The 18,037-nt window shown below is 45.2% G+C and overlaps 1 protein-coding gene across 2 annotated transcripts in view; it reads left to right on the forward strand.

The window, feature by feature from the left end:
* The window catches only part of PGAP1 (post-GPI attachment to proteins inositol deacylase 1), a 1,296,519-nt gene that overhangs the window by 1,091,462 nt on the left and 187,020 nt on the right, over positions 1 to 18,037 (forward strand). For both annotated transcript variants that reach the window (XM_040441657.1, XM_040441658.1), the window contains exon 21: positions 1,935 to 2,025. In XM_040441657.1, coding sequence (XP_040297591.1) covers positions 1,935 to 2,025 — 91 coding nt within the window. The remainder of the gene's footprint in view (positions 1 to 1,934; positions 2,026 to 18,037) is intronic.

The following is an 18,037-nucleotide window of genomic DNA, read 5'->3' on the forward strand; positions in this document are numbered from 1 at the left end:
CATATGAATGGTTTCACATCCCTTCCAGAAATTTGCGGAATGAGTGCGAACCCATTCATTTCAGTGGGGCCACAAAATATGCGGACAGCACACAGTGCCCTGGGAAAGCATGTCCTATTCTTGTCCACAATCTAGTTCCGCGAATTGCAGAATTGCGCTATCCCTATTCAATATTCTTTGTTAAATAGTTTTCTGCAACACTGTCCTTAGTGCATAAGCGTTTGTCACATTTCTCCCTATTCTCAGTTTAGCAGTGAAATGGCAGAGACTGCGCTGAATGTGGCTTTTACAGGGCTTTGACATCACAGGGAATGGTTATCTGCAGATTGGCTGGCTGCAAGGCAGTATGGGTGATTTTGCATTCCTGGGCTTCGTACTTTCACTTTGCAACACATGCAGATGTCATTTTACATAATAAACGATTCGTTACCATGGAGCACAAGGAAATTCAGCTACGTGACAAATCAAGTTTTTCCAAATCTTTGGATCAAATTCCACATCTGATGCCTTGATTCACTCAACACTAGTCATCAGTATCTGATCGGTGGGGGTCCATCTCCCAGGACCCCTGCTGATCAGCTGTTTGAGAAGGCACCAGCTCTCCTGTGAGCGGCCTTCTCCATGCTTACCAAGCACAGTGCCTTCCAGTGTATAGTGGCTGTGCTTGGTATTGCAGTTCAGCCCCAATCAATTGAATGGGACTTAGCTGCGCCTAGGCTACGTGACCGATGAACGTGTGGTCACTGGTCTAGGGAAAGCAGAAAGAATGCTGCTGCTCTATTGCGAGAGCTGCTGCCTTCTCAAACAGCTTATCATCAGGGGTCCCAGGTGTTTCGCACCAATCAGATGTTGAAGACCTATCCTGAGGATAGGTCATCAGTAAAAAAAAAATAATAATTTAGAAAAGCCCCTTAAGGCACCTCACAGTCATTCTTTCTTTTCACCTCACTGTATTAACACTTATCTCCATTAAATCCAGTTTTATGCATACAAATTCTATACTATAAAATATTATGTAATTTTATATGCTGAAATATTAAAGATTTTCTATTATCTATAATGTTGATATTAATCAAAAATATGTTTTTTGCTGCATTATTCACAGTAAAGGAGTTTCTGGGAATATTTCACTATTTACTGTTGGCCCCTAGCCTGCATTTCCTGTTGACAGATTTATACTTACCTGTTCCCCATCGCTCCAGCCCTGTGTGCTTCCTCCTGTTAATCCATCTTCCTCTCCCTGGTATGTTTTCATCCAGACACCATGTGCTCAGCTGCAGCCGACGATTGGCATCAGTGATGACGTGCCTTACTATGGGGCTACTGTACTGTACTCACATAATGCCATTAGTACCTGTGGTCAGGCAACAACTCTAAACATCATAAATCATTATGGTGCTGTGAGTTCAGGTCAGAGGAACAGTGTTTGGTCCAGGAAATAAAGCCAGTGTCTTTCCCGAAGCAAATACGGTCATGTGAAATTAGCCTAAAAGAGGTTCTGTAACACCCAGCTATTAGACCTTTCCAGAAGAATTACAATACAGCGTTCTAAAAAAGCATGGTCCAGAATTCAGGATACTGACTGGAGAATTTACATTTTCTCTTTTTATGCACAAAAATCCATAGCGGAATACAGTACCAGCCATATTGGTGAGATTTTATCAAATCATATCTACATCTTATGGAGATTTTTCACAGAGTAGATTTTCACAGAGAATATCACCACCTTCAGTTGAAAATGGGGAAATCCATAGCAAAATCTGCATGTTATATATGTGAATTTTGCTGCACATTTGCTGCTGATTTGCGGTGAAAACATCTGCCACATGTGTAGGTGACTAAAGAGGTTTAAATAAGTAAATACAGTTTGGCAGCTGACAGAAATACTGTAGACTCATTCTGCTCTATTTTAAGTTTTCACTATTTCTTTCCAGGGTGCTGTTTAGAATTTGATGCATCATTGGATGTTGCTGCTAAACCATACAAGGTTGACCCTGTTGTCAATATTTGTCGAATTCTTCTCAGGTAAATTGTTCATGTTTTGCTTTTATAGAGTGTGTGTGTGCGCATGCATGCAAGTGTATTGGTCAGACCCATTTAGATATGTGTATACTTCACAAACACTTTGTGAATCTGTCAGTACTGCAGGCATGGAAATTTAAAGGGGGTTTCCAGGATTTTCATATTGATGACCTATCTTCAGGATAGATCATCAATATCAGATTGGAGGGGGTCCGACAGCTGCTTGAATATAAGGCATGGGTTGTGCCAGAGCTGCCTTCCATTTATTCTTTACCTGCTCGCCATCGACATTGCAGTGGCAAGCAGGTGTAGTTACAAGAAGGTGTCCCATTCACTTCTATGGGATGGCTCTGTAGTATTCAATTGTATGGGAAGGAGCCGTCCTATAGTAGTAAATGGGACGGACTGCTTCTTGTAATTACACCTGCTCAATGCTATGATGTCTACGGCGAGCAGTTAAACAATGAATGGAAGGCAGCTGTTGCACCAGCACAGCCTTCTCTTCAAGCAGCTGATCGACAGGGATGTTAGACCCCCGCAGATCTGATATTGATGACCTATCTTGAAGATAGGTCATCAATATAAAATTCTCAGAAAACCACTTTTCTTCCTTTCAAATATAAAAAGCAATAATTCATAGTATACAGCCAAAGTAGCACACTTACGGCAAAGCCATCTGGCAGTTTGTCCCAGCAGGGAGCAGCCTTCCAGTGTTTTCTGGGTTTAGTATAGCCAGATAGTGCCGTGTGCCCACCGGACCCCACTGACTATAATGAGATCCGGCGGGGATCCAGCTGCCCCTGCATGCAGCATTTTTTCTTCGGCATATATGGCCAGAGAGTGGCTAGTCCCATTACAGTTAATGAGGTGTGGCAGACACGCGGCACTATCCGTCCATGCCGGATCGGGAGAACATCGGCAGGCTGTTTACTGCCGAAACTGCCTGCTGGATAGCTTTGCTGCAAGTGTAAGGCTACTTTCACACTAGCGTTTAAGTTTTCCGATATTGAGTTCCGTCACAAGTGCTCAATACCGGAAAAAAACGCTTCAGTTTTGTCCTCATTTATTGTCAATGGGGACAAAACTGAACTGAACAGAACGGAATGCTCCAAAATGCATTCCATTCCGTTTAGTTGCGCTCCTAGACCGGAGAGCGGACCACAACATGTTGTAGTTTGCTTTCCGTCCTGGGATGCGGAGCAAGACGGATCCGTCATGACCCCCAATGCAAAATTTTCTCTGACACAATAGAAAACTGATTCGTCCCCCATTGACTTTCAATGGAGTTCATGACTGATCTGTCTTGGCAATGTTAAAGATAATACAACCGGATCCGTTCATAACGGATGCAGATGGTTTTATTATCAGTTACCGGAGTTTTTTTTGCTGAACTCTTCCGGATTCAGCAAAAACGCTAGTGGGAAAGTAGCCTTAGTCTATAAGTATTTGGACATTGACCAAAGTAGCAATAATTAATAGAATTCAAAGCAATAATTCATAGATGGTATACAGCCAAAAGTAGCATACAGTTAAAGGGGTTGTCTCACTTAAGCAAGTGGCATTTATCATGTAGAGAAAGTTAATACAAGCGACTTACTAATGTATTGTGATTGTCCATATTGCTTCCTTTGCTGGCTGGATTCATTTTTCCTTCACATTATACACTGATTGTTTCCATGGTTACGAGCACCCTGCAATCTATCAGTGGTGGTCGTGCTTGCACTCTGTAGGAAAAGTGTCAGCCTCTCTGGTGGCCAGGACTGCTGGAGCGCAGTTAGGCTAGTGTTTTGTCCTATAGTGTGCAAGCACGACCACCAGTGATGGATTGCAGGGTGGTCTGTAACCATGGAAATAAGCAATGTATAATGTGATGGAAAAATGAATCCAGCCAGCAAAGGAGTCAATATTGACATTCACAAAACATTAGTAAGTGCCTTGTATTAACTTTGTCTACATGATAAATGCTATTTGCTGAAGTGAGACAATCCCTGTAAGGCTAAATTCACACTTGTGACAAAGCTATCTGGCAGGTTGTGCTGGCAGGGAGCAACCATCCAGTTTTCTCCCGGTCTCGTATAGCCAGATAGTGCTGTGTTGCCACCGAACCCCACTGACTATAATGGGATCCATAGTATAGGTTTATAGTGGCTCACCCTTCTGATTACCAGGGTAGGTGCTCTAACTATGATGTGGTTCACCCTGACCACACAAGAAATTAACAGTGAAGAAATAAATATATTATAGTGAGCACTCAATATCTGTTGTCATATATCAGGTCTAATATATTATAACTCATTTATTAAATCATAAAATTATGTATACAATAAAATAGAATAGGATAGAAATAGACAGTATGTAAAATATATGGTATCTTGGTCTATTGTAAATAAATAAACAATATAAAAAATCACAGTTTTGTTATACTGATAAAAGCAATCGTATATCATTAAAAAAAAAAAATTGTTAACATATGTCCTTATAAACGCTGCAACTTTGTTCCTAACGTTATAGAGTCTCAGTTGTATCTTGCGTTAAATGAGGAGGGTATTTCACTGGTTTGTGCGGTATGTCCGTGAGTATATATATCCAGTGGTACTCACTGTTTGAAGTCCGGCTTGTGTATAACTGTCCGTTGTGGCGTCCCACCACAGGTCCGTGCACTCACCCGGTTTGCTTGTGGCACTGTGGGATATCTCCCGATGCTCGGTGTCCGCGGTGTCGTTACGGTGGTTTAGAGACCTGCTCCCAAGTAGCCGCTGTGCGTCCCACGTGTAGCTGGCGTCCTGCGCTTTTTGCCGGCACTGCACGTAATCAGGGCGCCGGGGAAGTCTTTACCTGTTAGTTGGTTCAAGACTCCTATGGTAAGTCAGGGATAATCTTAATCACTGTCTGTGCGGTCGTGTCCGTAACTGCGGTTGCTGATCAGCTCCAATATGTTAAGGTGTCTTGTCCACTATAAGGGTCCCATCCGCTATAATGGGATCCAGCTGCTCCCTGCATGCAGCGTTTTTGTCCGACTGAATCCTGGCATATATGCCAACGAGTGGCCGGATCCCATTATAGTCAATGGGGTCCTGCGGACATACGGCACTATCTGGCTATGCTGGATCTGGAGAACACCCCCAGACTGTTCACTGGCAAAACAGCCTGCTGGATAGCTTTGATGCAAATGTAAAGTTAGCCTAAGTCTTTGGACATTGACCAGATTTTTATTTCAGTTATCACAAAATATTGGAGCTGAACCCTGCCATATTTCACCTTAAAAGGGTTTATCCAACTTCCCCCCCATGTGCTGGGCCCATCACAGGGTATATACTTACCCTGCTCCCCACACCTCTCCAAGTCCCCGTCCCGCCGCTGCTGTTTTTGTTTTGCATTTTTTTAGTTTTTTTTTTACAATGTATACCTGACAGGTTAAAACATATGCTGTTTTTATAGAGCAGATTGATACGGATGCAAAAATACCAAATATGACTGCTTTGTTGTTTTTTCCGTTGTACAAAATAAAGCATTTTTGAGGAAAAAAATCATGTTTTTATGTCTCCATTTTCTGAAAGCTATATTTTTTTATTTTTCTGCTGATCGTATTGTGTAAGGGCTCATTTTTTGTGGGAAAAGTTAATTGTTTTATTGGTACCATTTTTGGGTACATATGATATTTTTTTGATCATTCAATATTACACTTTTTGAGATAAGGTGACCCAAAAAAAATTTGTGTTGGCATTTTTTTATCATGTGATATTTTTATAGAGCAGGTAATTACAGATGCAGCGATACCCAATATGTCTACATTTCTTTAGTTATTTTAGTTTTACACAATAAAAGCATTTTAGAAAAATCATGTTTTCGGGCGATTGTCTTATGTAGGGGCTAAATTTTTGCTGGATGAGGTGGCAGTTTGGTACTATTTTGGGGTACATATGACTTTTTGTGATGTAATGTGATGACAAAAAAATGGATGTTTTAGCACAGTTTTTATTTTTTTACGGCGTTCAGGTGACGGGGTGGCTCATGTAATATTTTTATAGAGCAGGTTGTTACGGACGTGGCAATTACTAATGTGTCTTTTTTTATTTTAGTTTTGCACAATAAAATAATTTTTTACAAATATGTCTTCATATTCTGAATGCCATGTTTTTTTATTTTGGGTGATTGTCTTATGTAGGGGCTCATTTTTTGCAGGATGAGGTTACGGTTTGATTGGTACTATTTTAGGGTACATATGGCTGTTTGATCACTTGGTATTACACTTTTTGTGATGTAAAGTGACAAAAAAAAATTTGTTTTAGCACAGTTTTTATTTTATTTGTTTTACAGCATTCAGGTGACATGGTAGATCGTGTAATATTTTTATAGAGCCAGTCATTACAGATGCGGCAATACCCAATATGTTTTTCATTTTTTTCAATTTTTTTTACAATTTTATATGTTTTATTATGGGAAAGGGCTTTTTTTCTTAAAACTTTATTTTTTTTTTTTTTACTTTTCTTAACTTTTTGTTTTTGTCCCACTCTGGGACTTCAACTTCTGGGGGTCGAAATTAGACATTACAACAGTAGGACACTTCCTTAAAGAGAGAGTGGAACATTATGCACCCCATAATGAATTCAAACTTACCCCCCTAGAGTTTGTACTGGAACACATTAGACCTGATTTATCATAGACCAACAGCTCATGTCGGTCTATAATTACCCTGTGTGCTGCCAGGACCTTTGGCAGTCCATGTGCCTGACCTAAAATCTACGGCAGCCCTTGGCTGGCGTACAGTTCAGTCTTTTCTATGCCAGAAAACTGTCCCTCACCCCTTCCCTCTCACTACATTCTCATTTTGGGAAATTATCAAGGCGGTGGATAAACATCACTTGCACAAAATTTTTTGCGCAAGTGGTGTTGAAAGGGTCGCAAACAGACAATATGCAAGTTTTTCCCAACAGAAAACTAGGAAAAATATACAATAAATTAGGGTCTACAGTATGCCTCTATCTTTAATAACAAGATTTTCCACCAGTGCAGAGGAGTGGCAATGGGCAGTCCATGTTCCCTGACTTAATCTCTTCCTGTGCTGGTGGGAGAGGAATAGTGTTTAGATTCCTTGGAAGTGTGTGCATCACAAATCCAGCTTTGATTATGATTTATTGGTGACATACTAATCTTTTGGAGCGGCAATGAGAATAAAGTTTTGGTTTTTATGCCCAGGCCTAATGTACATTAATTAGGAATGTATTTCACACCTACCATCCATAAATGTAGTATCACCTTCCTTGGGCACTCATGAGGGACATCCCTAAGGGACATTATCTGGGGGTGAGAAGGAACTGTTCAGCCATGTCAGACTTCAAACTTGTAGTGGATGACCTGCAGGGGAGATTAAGGAGACAGGGTTACCTAGATTGTTTTGAATGAGGCATACCATCATGCACATTGTAGTGATCACTACAGTAACCAAGAGACCCAGTAAAGGAGATGAGACCCCCAAAGATCATTGTCACTTTTGATACTGATTATACGGAAATTCTCAAGATTGTCCCTGATATAGGTACACTGTTAGGTGCTACCCCTGTGATTACCTACCACAGAGGTAGCAACAAGAAGGATAGGCTGGTCGACAGTTTTCTTAACTTAGAGCAGGGATCTGCAACTTCCGGCACTCCAGCCGTTCTGAAATTACATTTCCCAGAATGTTTCATTCACTTCTATGGGAGTTACAAAAACAGCTAAGCAAGTGTACATGCTGGGAATTGTAGTTTCACAGTAGCTGGAATGCTGACCCCTGAACTAGAGAAACAGTGACATGGCTGACACAGAAAATCACAGGTACATATCAATTTAGAAGCTGTGTTGCATGCAATAGGTAAGCCCTTTATGAGTACATTTGCGGGTTTGTGGCATCCAGTATGTGGGCAAAACCATAAGGGAATGTAGACGTTGGATAGGAGAACATCTGGGTGACATTAGAACAGCAGGAGCCAGTTATGTATGGGACAAACTTGCGTGGGACACTAAAGTCCTATGATTCCAGAACATACAGCAGGTTAGAAACTCCCCAAGAGGGGGAGATTTGGACAATAGACTCCTGAGAAACAAGGCAGAATGAAAAACCAAAGTGTCTAAATGAACGTATTATCTATACCTGCTTTGTTACTTCAAATCAGGACAAGTTTCACTTTGGAGGATGTTGTCCTGTTGAACCTTACCAATCGTTGGTCATCCTCCCCGTTTTTGGTCAGTGTCTCAATATTTAGGAGATGCAGTTCATACTCTTGGGGTGCTCTCAGACAATTTCCCAACTTATGACACAATTCCCTCCTTAATATGTTTCTTGTGTGTGATGACAAATACAATTCCTCCTCCCTTACATATTGTACTGGTCACTGATGAATATTCATATGCTATCTAGTAGTGTATATTGTAAGTAATGTATACACTTCCATTCATGTATACATTCATATGTAATTTATAAAAGAGGAAAGGAGATCCGCATGTGTAGGACCGCAATGACCAGTGGTTTCGCAATGCAAGGAGCGCCTCCCACCTAATAATGTTGTGATCGCTGCACAACTACCCTACTCACTTGTATTAAACAAAAGTGCTCGCTGCTGCATGCCCTCCTGCCAGCCAGGTAGTTCAGTTGTGTACAGAAATTCAGGGATTGAAAACGGGGAGCTTTGGCGGCGCTACAAGTATGGAAGCAGAGGATTGTGGAAGTTTTAGAAGACTTTGCTTTATTAAAGGGGTTGGCCACCATAAGTATAAAAAACAATAAAGTGCCCCAGACAATAACTAAAGCCAAGAGGAATTTGTATCATGACAGATATACTGTGTATATATAATTTTTCTACTGCATTCAGCATAGCATGCTCCCATTGATGAGAGGCTGTGTGGGCGGAGCAGCTGCAAAGTGAAAGTAAAAATCCCAGCATGCATCACATCAAAGCATCTCCAGGGGAGCAGTCACATGACATCTCTGCCTACTTGTGATGCCATAGTGATAACAGCACCTTAGGTGTCATTTCATCAGTGCTTTAGCATACCTCCCAACTTTAGAATACAAGGAAGAGGGACACTACGTGCCCAAGGCTACTTTCACACTTGTGTTTTTTGCGGATCCGTCATGGATCTGCAAAAACGATTCTGTTACCATAATATAACCGCATGCATCCGTCATAAACGGATCCATTTGTATTAGGTCTTCTATAACCATAACGGATCCATCTTGAACACCATTGAAAGTGAATGGGGGACGGATCCGTTTTCTATTGTGCCAGAGAAAACGGATCCGTCCCCATTGACTTACATTGTGTGCTAGGACAGATCCGTTTGGCTCAGTTTCATCAGGCGGACAGCATTTTGGTGTCCGCCTCCATAGCGGAATGGTGACTGATCGGAGGCAAACTGATGCATTCTGAGTGGATCCTTTTCCATTCAGAATGCATTAGGGCAAAACTGATCCATTTTCGACATACCTCCCCCGTAAGAGGACCGCCACTGAAATCCGGGACTGTCCTGCCGGATACTTGAAGGAGGTATGGCTTTAGGCCTCATGCGCATGACCATAGCCTGCCTGTGCCTGTATTGTGGCCAGCGAACAGGGGGTCTGCAATATACAGGCACCAGCCGTGTGCGCACCGTATCAAGTGATGGGTCTGAAATCCGAAAGATACGGTGTGGTCTGGAATGGAAGCACAGATCGGAAACCTATGGAGTGCATCCATGGGTTTCCTGTCTATGCCTCCGCACTGCGAAAAAGTACTGTCGGATGCAGATTGCAGACCCCATTTAAAAGAATGGGTTCATGTCTGCAGAAAGTGGACACACTGTCGGCGCCCTTGCATTGCAATGTATACACACACATGTGTGTAAATATATGTATATAAATATGTATATATACATATGTGTATATATATCCAAAAAACGGAACAGCACCTCCTGAGACAAATCGCAGGTGCAAGTTGCCCGGCAATAATACAGCAAACAAAAAACAGTAGCAGCACACCACTATATGTGCTAAGACTAAGTGAACAGGTGAATGTGTGAACAGGGTCAAATACATGACGCCATATAGTTACTGCAAAGCAGTGAAGAAGCTCTTAGCTAGAGTTGAGCGAACACCTGGATGTTCGGGTTCGAGAAGTTCGGCCGAACTTCCCGGAAATGTTCGGGTTCGGGATCCGAACTTCGTCCCGAACCCGAACCCCATTGAAGTCAATGGGGACCCGAACTTTTGGGCACTAAAAAGGCTGTAAAACAGCCCAGGAAAGAGCTAGAGGGCTGCAAAAGGCAGCAACATGTAGGTAAATCCCCTGCAAACAAATGTGGATAGGGAAATGAATTAAAATTAAAATTAAAAAAATAAAAATGAACCAATATCAATTGGACAGAGGTCCCATAGCAGAGAATCTGGCTTCACGTCAGCAGAGAATCAGTCTCTTCATGCCATAGCAAAGAATCTGGCTTCATGTCAGCAGAGAATCAGTCTTCATGTCATAGCAGAGAATCAGGCTTCACGTCACCCACCACTGGAACAGGCCACTGTCACACATTTAGGCCCCGGCACCCAGGCAGAGGAGAGAGGTCCCGTAACAGAGAATCTGGCCTGATGTCAGCACAGAATCTGTCTTCATGTCATAGCAGAGAATCAGGCTTCACGTCACCCACCACTGGAACAGGCCACTGTCACACATTTAGGCCCCGGCACCCAGACAGAGGAGAGCGGTCCCGTAACAGAGAATCTGGCCTTATGTCAGCGCAGAATCTGTCTTCATGTCATAGCAGAGAATCAGGCTTCACGTCACCCACCACTGGAACAGGCCACTGTCACACATTTAGGCCCAGGCACCCAGGCAGAGGAGAGAGGTCCCGTAACAGAGAATCTGGCCTTATGTCAGCGCAGAATCTGTATTCATGTCATAGCAGAGAATCAGGCTTCACGTCACCCACCACTGGAACAGGCCACTGTCACACATTTAGGCCCAGGCACCCAGGCAGAGGAGAGAGGTCCCGTAACAGAGAATCTGGCCTTATGTCAGCGCAGAATCTGTATTCATGTCATAGCAGAGAATCAGGCTTCACGTCACCCACCACTGGAACAGGCCACTGTCACACATTTAGGCCCAGGCACCCAGGCAGAGGAGAGAGGTCCCGTAACAGAGAATCTGGCCTTATGTCAGCGCAGAATCTGTATTCATGTCATAGCAGAGAATCAGGCTTCACGTCACCCACCACTGGAACAGGCCACTGTCACACATTTAGGCCCCGGCACCCAGACAGAGGAGAGCGGTCCCGTAACAGAGAATCTGGCCTTATGTCAGCGCAGAATCTGTCTTCATGTCATAGCAGAGAATCAGGCTTCACGTCACCCACCACTGGAACAGGCCACTGTCACACATTTAGGCCCAGGCACCCAGGCAGAGGAGAGAGGTCCCGTAACAGAGAATCTGGCCTTATGTCAGCGCAGAATCTGTATTCATGTCATAGCAGAGAATCAGGCTTCACGTCACCCACCACTGGAACAGGCCACTGTCACACATTTAGGCCCAGGCACCCAGGCAGAGGAGAGAGGTCCCGTAACAGAGAATCTGGCCTTATGTCAGCGCAGAATCTGTCTTCATGTCATAGCAGAGAATCAGGCTTCACGTCACCCACCACTGGAACAGGCCACTGTCACACATTTAGACCCAGGCAGAGGAGAGAGGTCCCGTAACAGAGAATCTGGCCTTATGTCAGCGCAGAATCTGTCTTCATGTCATAGCAGATAATCAGGCTTCACGTCACCCACCACTGGAACAGGCCACTGTCACACATTTAGACCCAGGCAGAGGAGAGAGGTCCCGTAACAGAGAATCTGGCCTTATGTCAGCGCAGAATCTGTCTTCATGTCATAGCAGAGAATCAGGCTTCACGTCACCCACCACTGGAACAGGCCACTGTCACACATTTAGGCCCAGGCACCCAGACAGAGGAGAGCGGTCCCGTAACAGAGAATCTGGTCTTATGTCAGCGCAGAATCTGTATTTATGTCATAGCAGAGAATCAGGCTTCACGTCACCCACCACTGGAACAGGCCACTGTCACACATTTAGGCCCAGGCACCCAGGCAGAGGAGAGAGGTCCCGTAACAGAGAATCTGGCCTTATGTCAGCGCAGAATCAGTCTTCATGTCATAGCAGAGAATCAGGCTTCACGTCACCCACCACTGGAACAGGCCACTGTCACACATTTAGGCCCAGGCACCCAGGCAGAGGAGAGAGGTCCCGTAACAGAGAATCTGGCCTTATGTCAGCGCAGAATCTGTATTCATGTCATAGCAGAGAATCAGGCTTCACGTCACCCACCACTGGAACAGGCCACTGTCACACATTTAGGCCCCGGCACCCAGACAGAGGAGAGCGGTCCCGTAACAGAGAATCTGGCCTTATGTCAGCGCAGAATCTGTATTCATGTCATAGCAGAGAATCAGGCTTCACGTCACCCACCACTGGAACAGGCCACTGTCACACATTTAGGCCCAGGCACCCAGGCAGAGGAGAGAGGTCCCGTAACAGAGAATCTGGCCTTATGTCAGCGCAGAATCTGTATTCATGTCATAGCAGAGAATCAGGCTTCACGTCACCCACCACTGGAACAGGCCACTGTCACACATTTAGGCCCCGGCACCCAGACAGAGGAGAGGTTCATTCAACTTTGGGTTGCCCCGCAATATAATGGTAAAATGAAATTAAAAATAGTATTGAATGAGGAAGTGCCCTGGAGTAGAATAATATATTGTTAAGGGGAGGTAGTTAATATCTAATCTGCACAAGGGATGGACAGGTCCTGTGGGATCCATGCCTGGTTCATTTTTATGAACGTCAGCTTGTCCACATTGGCTGTAGACAGGCGGCTGCGTTTGTCTGTAATGACGCCCCCTGCCGTGCTGAATACACGTTCAGACAAAACGCTGGCCGCCGGGCAGGCCAGCACCTCCAAGGCATAAAAGGCTAACTCTGGCCACGTGGACAATTTGGAGACCCAGAAGTTGAATGGGGCCGAACCATCAGTCAGTACGTGGAGGGGTGTGCACAGGTACTGTTCCACCATGTTAGTGAAATGTTGCCTCCTGCTAACACGTTCCGTATCAGGTGGTGGTGCACTTAGCTGTGGCGTGTTGACAAAACTTTTCCACATCTCTGCCATGCTAACCCTGCCCTCAGAGGAGCTGGGCGTGACACAGCTGCGTTGGTGACCTCTTGCTCCTCCTCTGCCTTCGCCTTGGGCTTCCACTGGTTCCCCTGTGACATTTGGGAATGCTCTCAGTAGCGCGTCTACCAACGTGCGCTTGTACTCGCGCATCTTCCTATCACGCTCCAGTGTAGGAAGTAAGGTGGGCACATTGTCTTTGTACCGGGGATCCAGCAGGGTGGCAACCCAGTAGTCCGCACACGTTAAAATGTGGGCAACTCTGCTGTCGTTGCGCAGGCACTGCAGCATGTAGTCGCTCATGTGTGCCAGGCTGCCCAGAGGTAAGGACAAGCTGTCCTCTGTGGGAGGCGTATCGTCATCGTCCTGTGTTTCCCCCCCAGCCACGCACCAGTGATGGGCCCGAGCTGCTTTGGGTGCCACCCCGCTGTGAACATGCTTCATCCTCATCCTCCTCCACCTCCTCGTCCTCCAGTAGTGGGCCCTGTCTGGCCACATTTGTATTTGGCCTCTGGTGTTGCAAAAAACCTCCCTCTGAGTCACTTCGAAGCGACTGGCCTGAAAGTGCTAAAAATGACCCCTCTTCCTCCTCTTCCTCCTGGGCCACCTCCTCTTCCATCATCGCCCTAAGTGTTTTCTCAAGGAGACATAGAAGTGGTATTGTAACGCTGATAACGGCGTCATCGCCACTGGCCATGTTGGTGGAGTACTCGAAACAGCGCAACAGGGCACACAGGTCTCGCATGGAGGCCCAGTCATTGGTGGTGAAGTGGGTCTGATGCACAGTGCGACTGACCCGTGCGTGCTGCAGCTGAAACTCCACTATGGCCTGCTGCTGCTCGCACAGTCTGTCCAGCATATGCAAGGTGGAGTTCCACCTGGTGGGCACGTCGCATATGAGGCGGTGAGCGGGAAGGCCGAAGTTACACTGTAGCGCAGACAGGCGAGCAGCGGCAGGGTGTGAACGCCGGAAGCGCGAACAGACTGCCCGCACTTTATGCAGCAGCTCTGACATGTCGGGGTAGTTGCGAATTAACTTCTGCACCACCAAATTCAGCACATGCGCCAGGCAAGGGATGTGCGTCAAACCGGCTAGTCCCAGAGCTGCAACGAGATTTCGCCCATTATCGCACACCACCAGGCCGGGCTTGAGGCTCACCGGCAGCAACCACTCGTCGGTCTGTTGTTCTATACCCCGCCACAACTCCTGTGCGGTGTGGGGCCTGTCCCCCAAACATATGAGTTTCAGAATGGCCTGCTGACGTTTACCCCGTGCTGTGCTGAAGTTGGTGGTGAAGGTGTGTGGCTGACTGGATGAGCAGGTGGAAGAAGAGGAGGAGGAAGCTGAGTAGGAGGAGGAGGAGACAGGAGGCAAAGAATGTTGCCCTGCGATCCTTGGCGGCGGAAGGACGTGCGCCAAACAGCTCTCCGCCTGGGCCCCAGCCGCCACTACATTTACCCAGTGTGCAGTTAGGGAGATATAGCGTCCCTGGCCGTGCTTACTGGTCCACGTATCTGTGGTTAGGTGGACCTTGCCACAGATGGCGTTGCGCAGTGCACACTTGATTTTATCGGACACTTGTTTGTGCAGGGAAGGCACGGCTCTCTTGGAGAAGTAGTGGCGGCTGGGAACAACATACTGTGGGACAGCAAGTGACATGAGCTGTTTGAAGCTGTGTGTGTCCACCAGCCTAAATGACAGCATTTCATAGGCCAGTAGTTTAGAAATGCTGGCATTCAGGGCCAGGGATCGAGGGTGGCTAGGTGAGAATTTACGCTTTCTCTCAAATGTTTGTGAGATGGAGAGCTGAACTCTGCCGTGTGACATGGTTGAGATGCTTGGTGACGCAGGTGGTGGTGTTGGTGGTACATCCCATGTTTGCTGGGCGGCAGGTGCCAACGTTCCTCCAGAGGCGGAGGAAGAGGCCAAGGCGGCGGCAGCAGCAGCAGAAGAGGCCGAGGCGGCGGCAGCAGCAGAAGAGGCCGAGGCGGCAGCAGCAGAAGAGGTAGCAGGGGGAGCCTGAGTGACTTCCTTGTTTTTAAGGTGTTTACTCCACTGCAGTTCATGCTTTGCATGCAGGTGCCTGGTCATGCAGGTTGTGCTAAGGTTCAGAACGTTAATGCCTCGCTTCAGGCTCTGATGGCACAGCGTGCAAACCACTATGGTCTTGTCGTCAGCACATTGTTTGAAGAAGTGCCATGCCAGGGAACTCCTTGAAGCTGCCTTTGGGGTGCTCGGTCCCAGATGGCGGCGGTCAGTAGCAGGCGGAGTCTCTTGGCGGCGGGTGTTCTGATTTTGCCCACTGCTCCCTCTTTTGCTACGCTGTTGGCTCGGTCTCACCACTGCCTCTTCCTCCGAACTGTGAAAGTCCGTGGCACGACCTTCATTCCATGTGGGGTCTAGGACCTCATTGTCCCCTGCATCGTCTTCCACCCAGTCTTGATCCCTGACCTCCTGTTCAGTCTGCACACTGCAGAAAGACACAGTTGGCACCTGTGTTTCGTCATCATCAGAGACGTGCTGAGGTGGTATTCCCATGTCCTCATCATCAGGAAAAATAAGTGGTTGTGCGTTAGTGCATTCTATCTCTTCCACCCCTGGGGAAGGGCTAGGTGGATGCCCTTGGGAAACCCTGATATGCATGGGGGTGATGTGACAGACCGATGGGCTTGGTTTTCATGCGCCATCTGTGCGCTTTCTGCAGAAGACTGGGTGGGAGATAATGTGAACGTGCTGGATCCACTGTCGGCCACCCAATTGACTAATGCCTGTACCTGCTCAGGCCTTACCATCCTTAGAACGGCATTGGGCCCCACCAAATATCGCTGTAAATTCTGCTGGCTACTGGGACCTGAGGTAGTTGGTTCACTAGGACGTGTGGCTGTGGCAGAACGGCCACGTCCTCTCCCAGCACCAGAGGGTCCACTAACACCACCACGACCATGTCCACGTCCGCGTCCCTTATTAGATGTTTTCCTCATTGTTCCCGTTCACCACAATTTTGAGAATGGCAAATTTGGGAATGCTTTTTCAATTCAGAACAAAAAGTCTGCTTTGACGGTCACTACAAATAACTTGACCAGCTACAACACTGCAGATTTGGTTGAATAGAGATGTGAGACCTGTTTTTTTTTGCGCTGTGTGACAGGTATAGGTTTAATCACAGAATGACACTTCTATCAGCACGCTAGCGTGTGTCTTAGGTTTTTCTGAATGACACTATCAATAACTTCAATGTAAGATTTTCTTTTTGGGATAGATTTCAAGTAGGCCTGAAATACCACAAACTAGTTATTTTCAGAATGGCAAATTTGGGAATGCTTTTTCAACCCAGAACAAAAAGTCTGCTTTGACGGTCACTACAAATAACTTGACCAGCTAAAACTGTGCAGATTTGGTTGAATAGAGATGTGAGACCAGTTTTTTTTTGCGCTGTGTGACAGTTATAGGTTTAATCACAGAATGACACTTCTATCAGCACGCTAGCGTGTGTCTTAGGTTTTTCTGAATGACACTATCAATAACTTCAATGTAAGATTTTCTTTTTGGGATAGATTTCAAGTAGGCCTGAAATACCACAAACTAGTTATTTTCAGAATGGCAAATTTGGGAATGCTTTTTCAACCCAGAACAAAAAGTCTGCTTTGACGGTCACTACAAATAACTTGACCAGCTAAAACTGTGCAGATTTGGTTGAATAGAGATGTGAGACCTGTTTTTTTTTGCGCTGTGTGACAGTTATAGGTTTAATCACAGAATGACACTTCTATCAGCACGCTAGCGTGTGTCTTAGGTTTTTCTGAATGACACTATCAATAACTTCAATGTAAGATTTTCTTTTTGGGATAGATTTCAAGTAGGCCTGAAATACCACAAACTAGTTATTTTAAGAATGGCAAATTTGGGAATGCTTTTTCAACCCAGAACAAAAAGTCTGCTTTGACGGTCACTACAAATAACTTGACCAGCTAAAACTGTGCAGATTTGGTTGAATAGAGATGTGAGACCTGTTTTTTTTTGCGCTGTGTGACAGTTATAGGTTTAATCACAGAATGACACTTCTATCAGCACGCTAGCGTGTGTCTTAGGTTTTTCTGAATGACACTATCAATAACTTCAATGTAAGATTTTCTTTTTGGGATAGATTTCAAGTAGGCCTGAAATACCACAAACTAGTTATTTTCAGAATGGCAAATTTGGGAATGCTTTTTCAACCCAGAACTAAAAGTCTGCTTTGACGGTCACTACAAATAACTTGACCAGCTAAAACTGTGCAGATTTGGTTGAATAGAGATGTGAGACCTGTTTTTTTTTGCGCTGTGTGACAGTTATAGGTTTAATCACAGAATGACACTTCTATCAGCACGCTAGCGTGTGTCTTAGGTTTTTTTGAATGACACTATCAATAACTTCAATGTAAGATTTTCTTTTTGGGATAGATTTCAAGTAGGCCTCAAATACCACAAACTAGTTATTTTCAGAATGGCAAATTTGGGAATGCTTTTTCAACCCAGAACAAAAAGTCTGCTTTGACGGTCACTACAAATAACTTGACCAGCTAAAACTGTGCAGATTTGGTTGAATAGAGATGTGAGACCTGTTTTTTTTTTGCGCTGTGTGACAGTTATAGGTTTAATCACAGAATGACACTTCTATCAGCACGCTAGCGTGTGTCTTAGGTTTTTCTGAATGACACTATCAATAACTTCAATGTAAGATTTTCTTTTTGGGATAGATTTCAAGTAGGCCTCAAATACCACAAACTAGTTATTTTCAGAATGGCAAATTTGGGAATGCTTTTTCAACCCAGAACAAAAAGTCTGCTTTGACGGTCACTAC

Source organism: Bufo bufo, chromosome 7 (genome assembly GCF_905171765.1).
Source record: "Bufo bufo chromosome 7, aBufBuf1.1, whole genome shotgun sequence".
NCBI classification, from domain to species: Eukaryota; Metazoa; Chordata; class Amphibia; order Anura; family Bufonidae; genus Bufo; species Bufo bufo.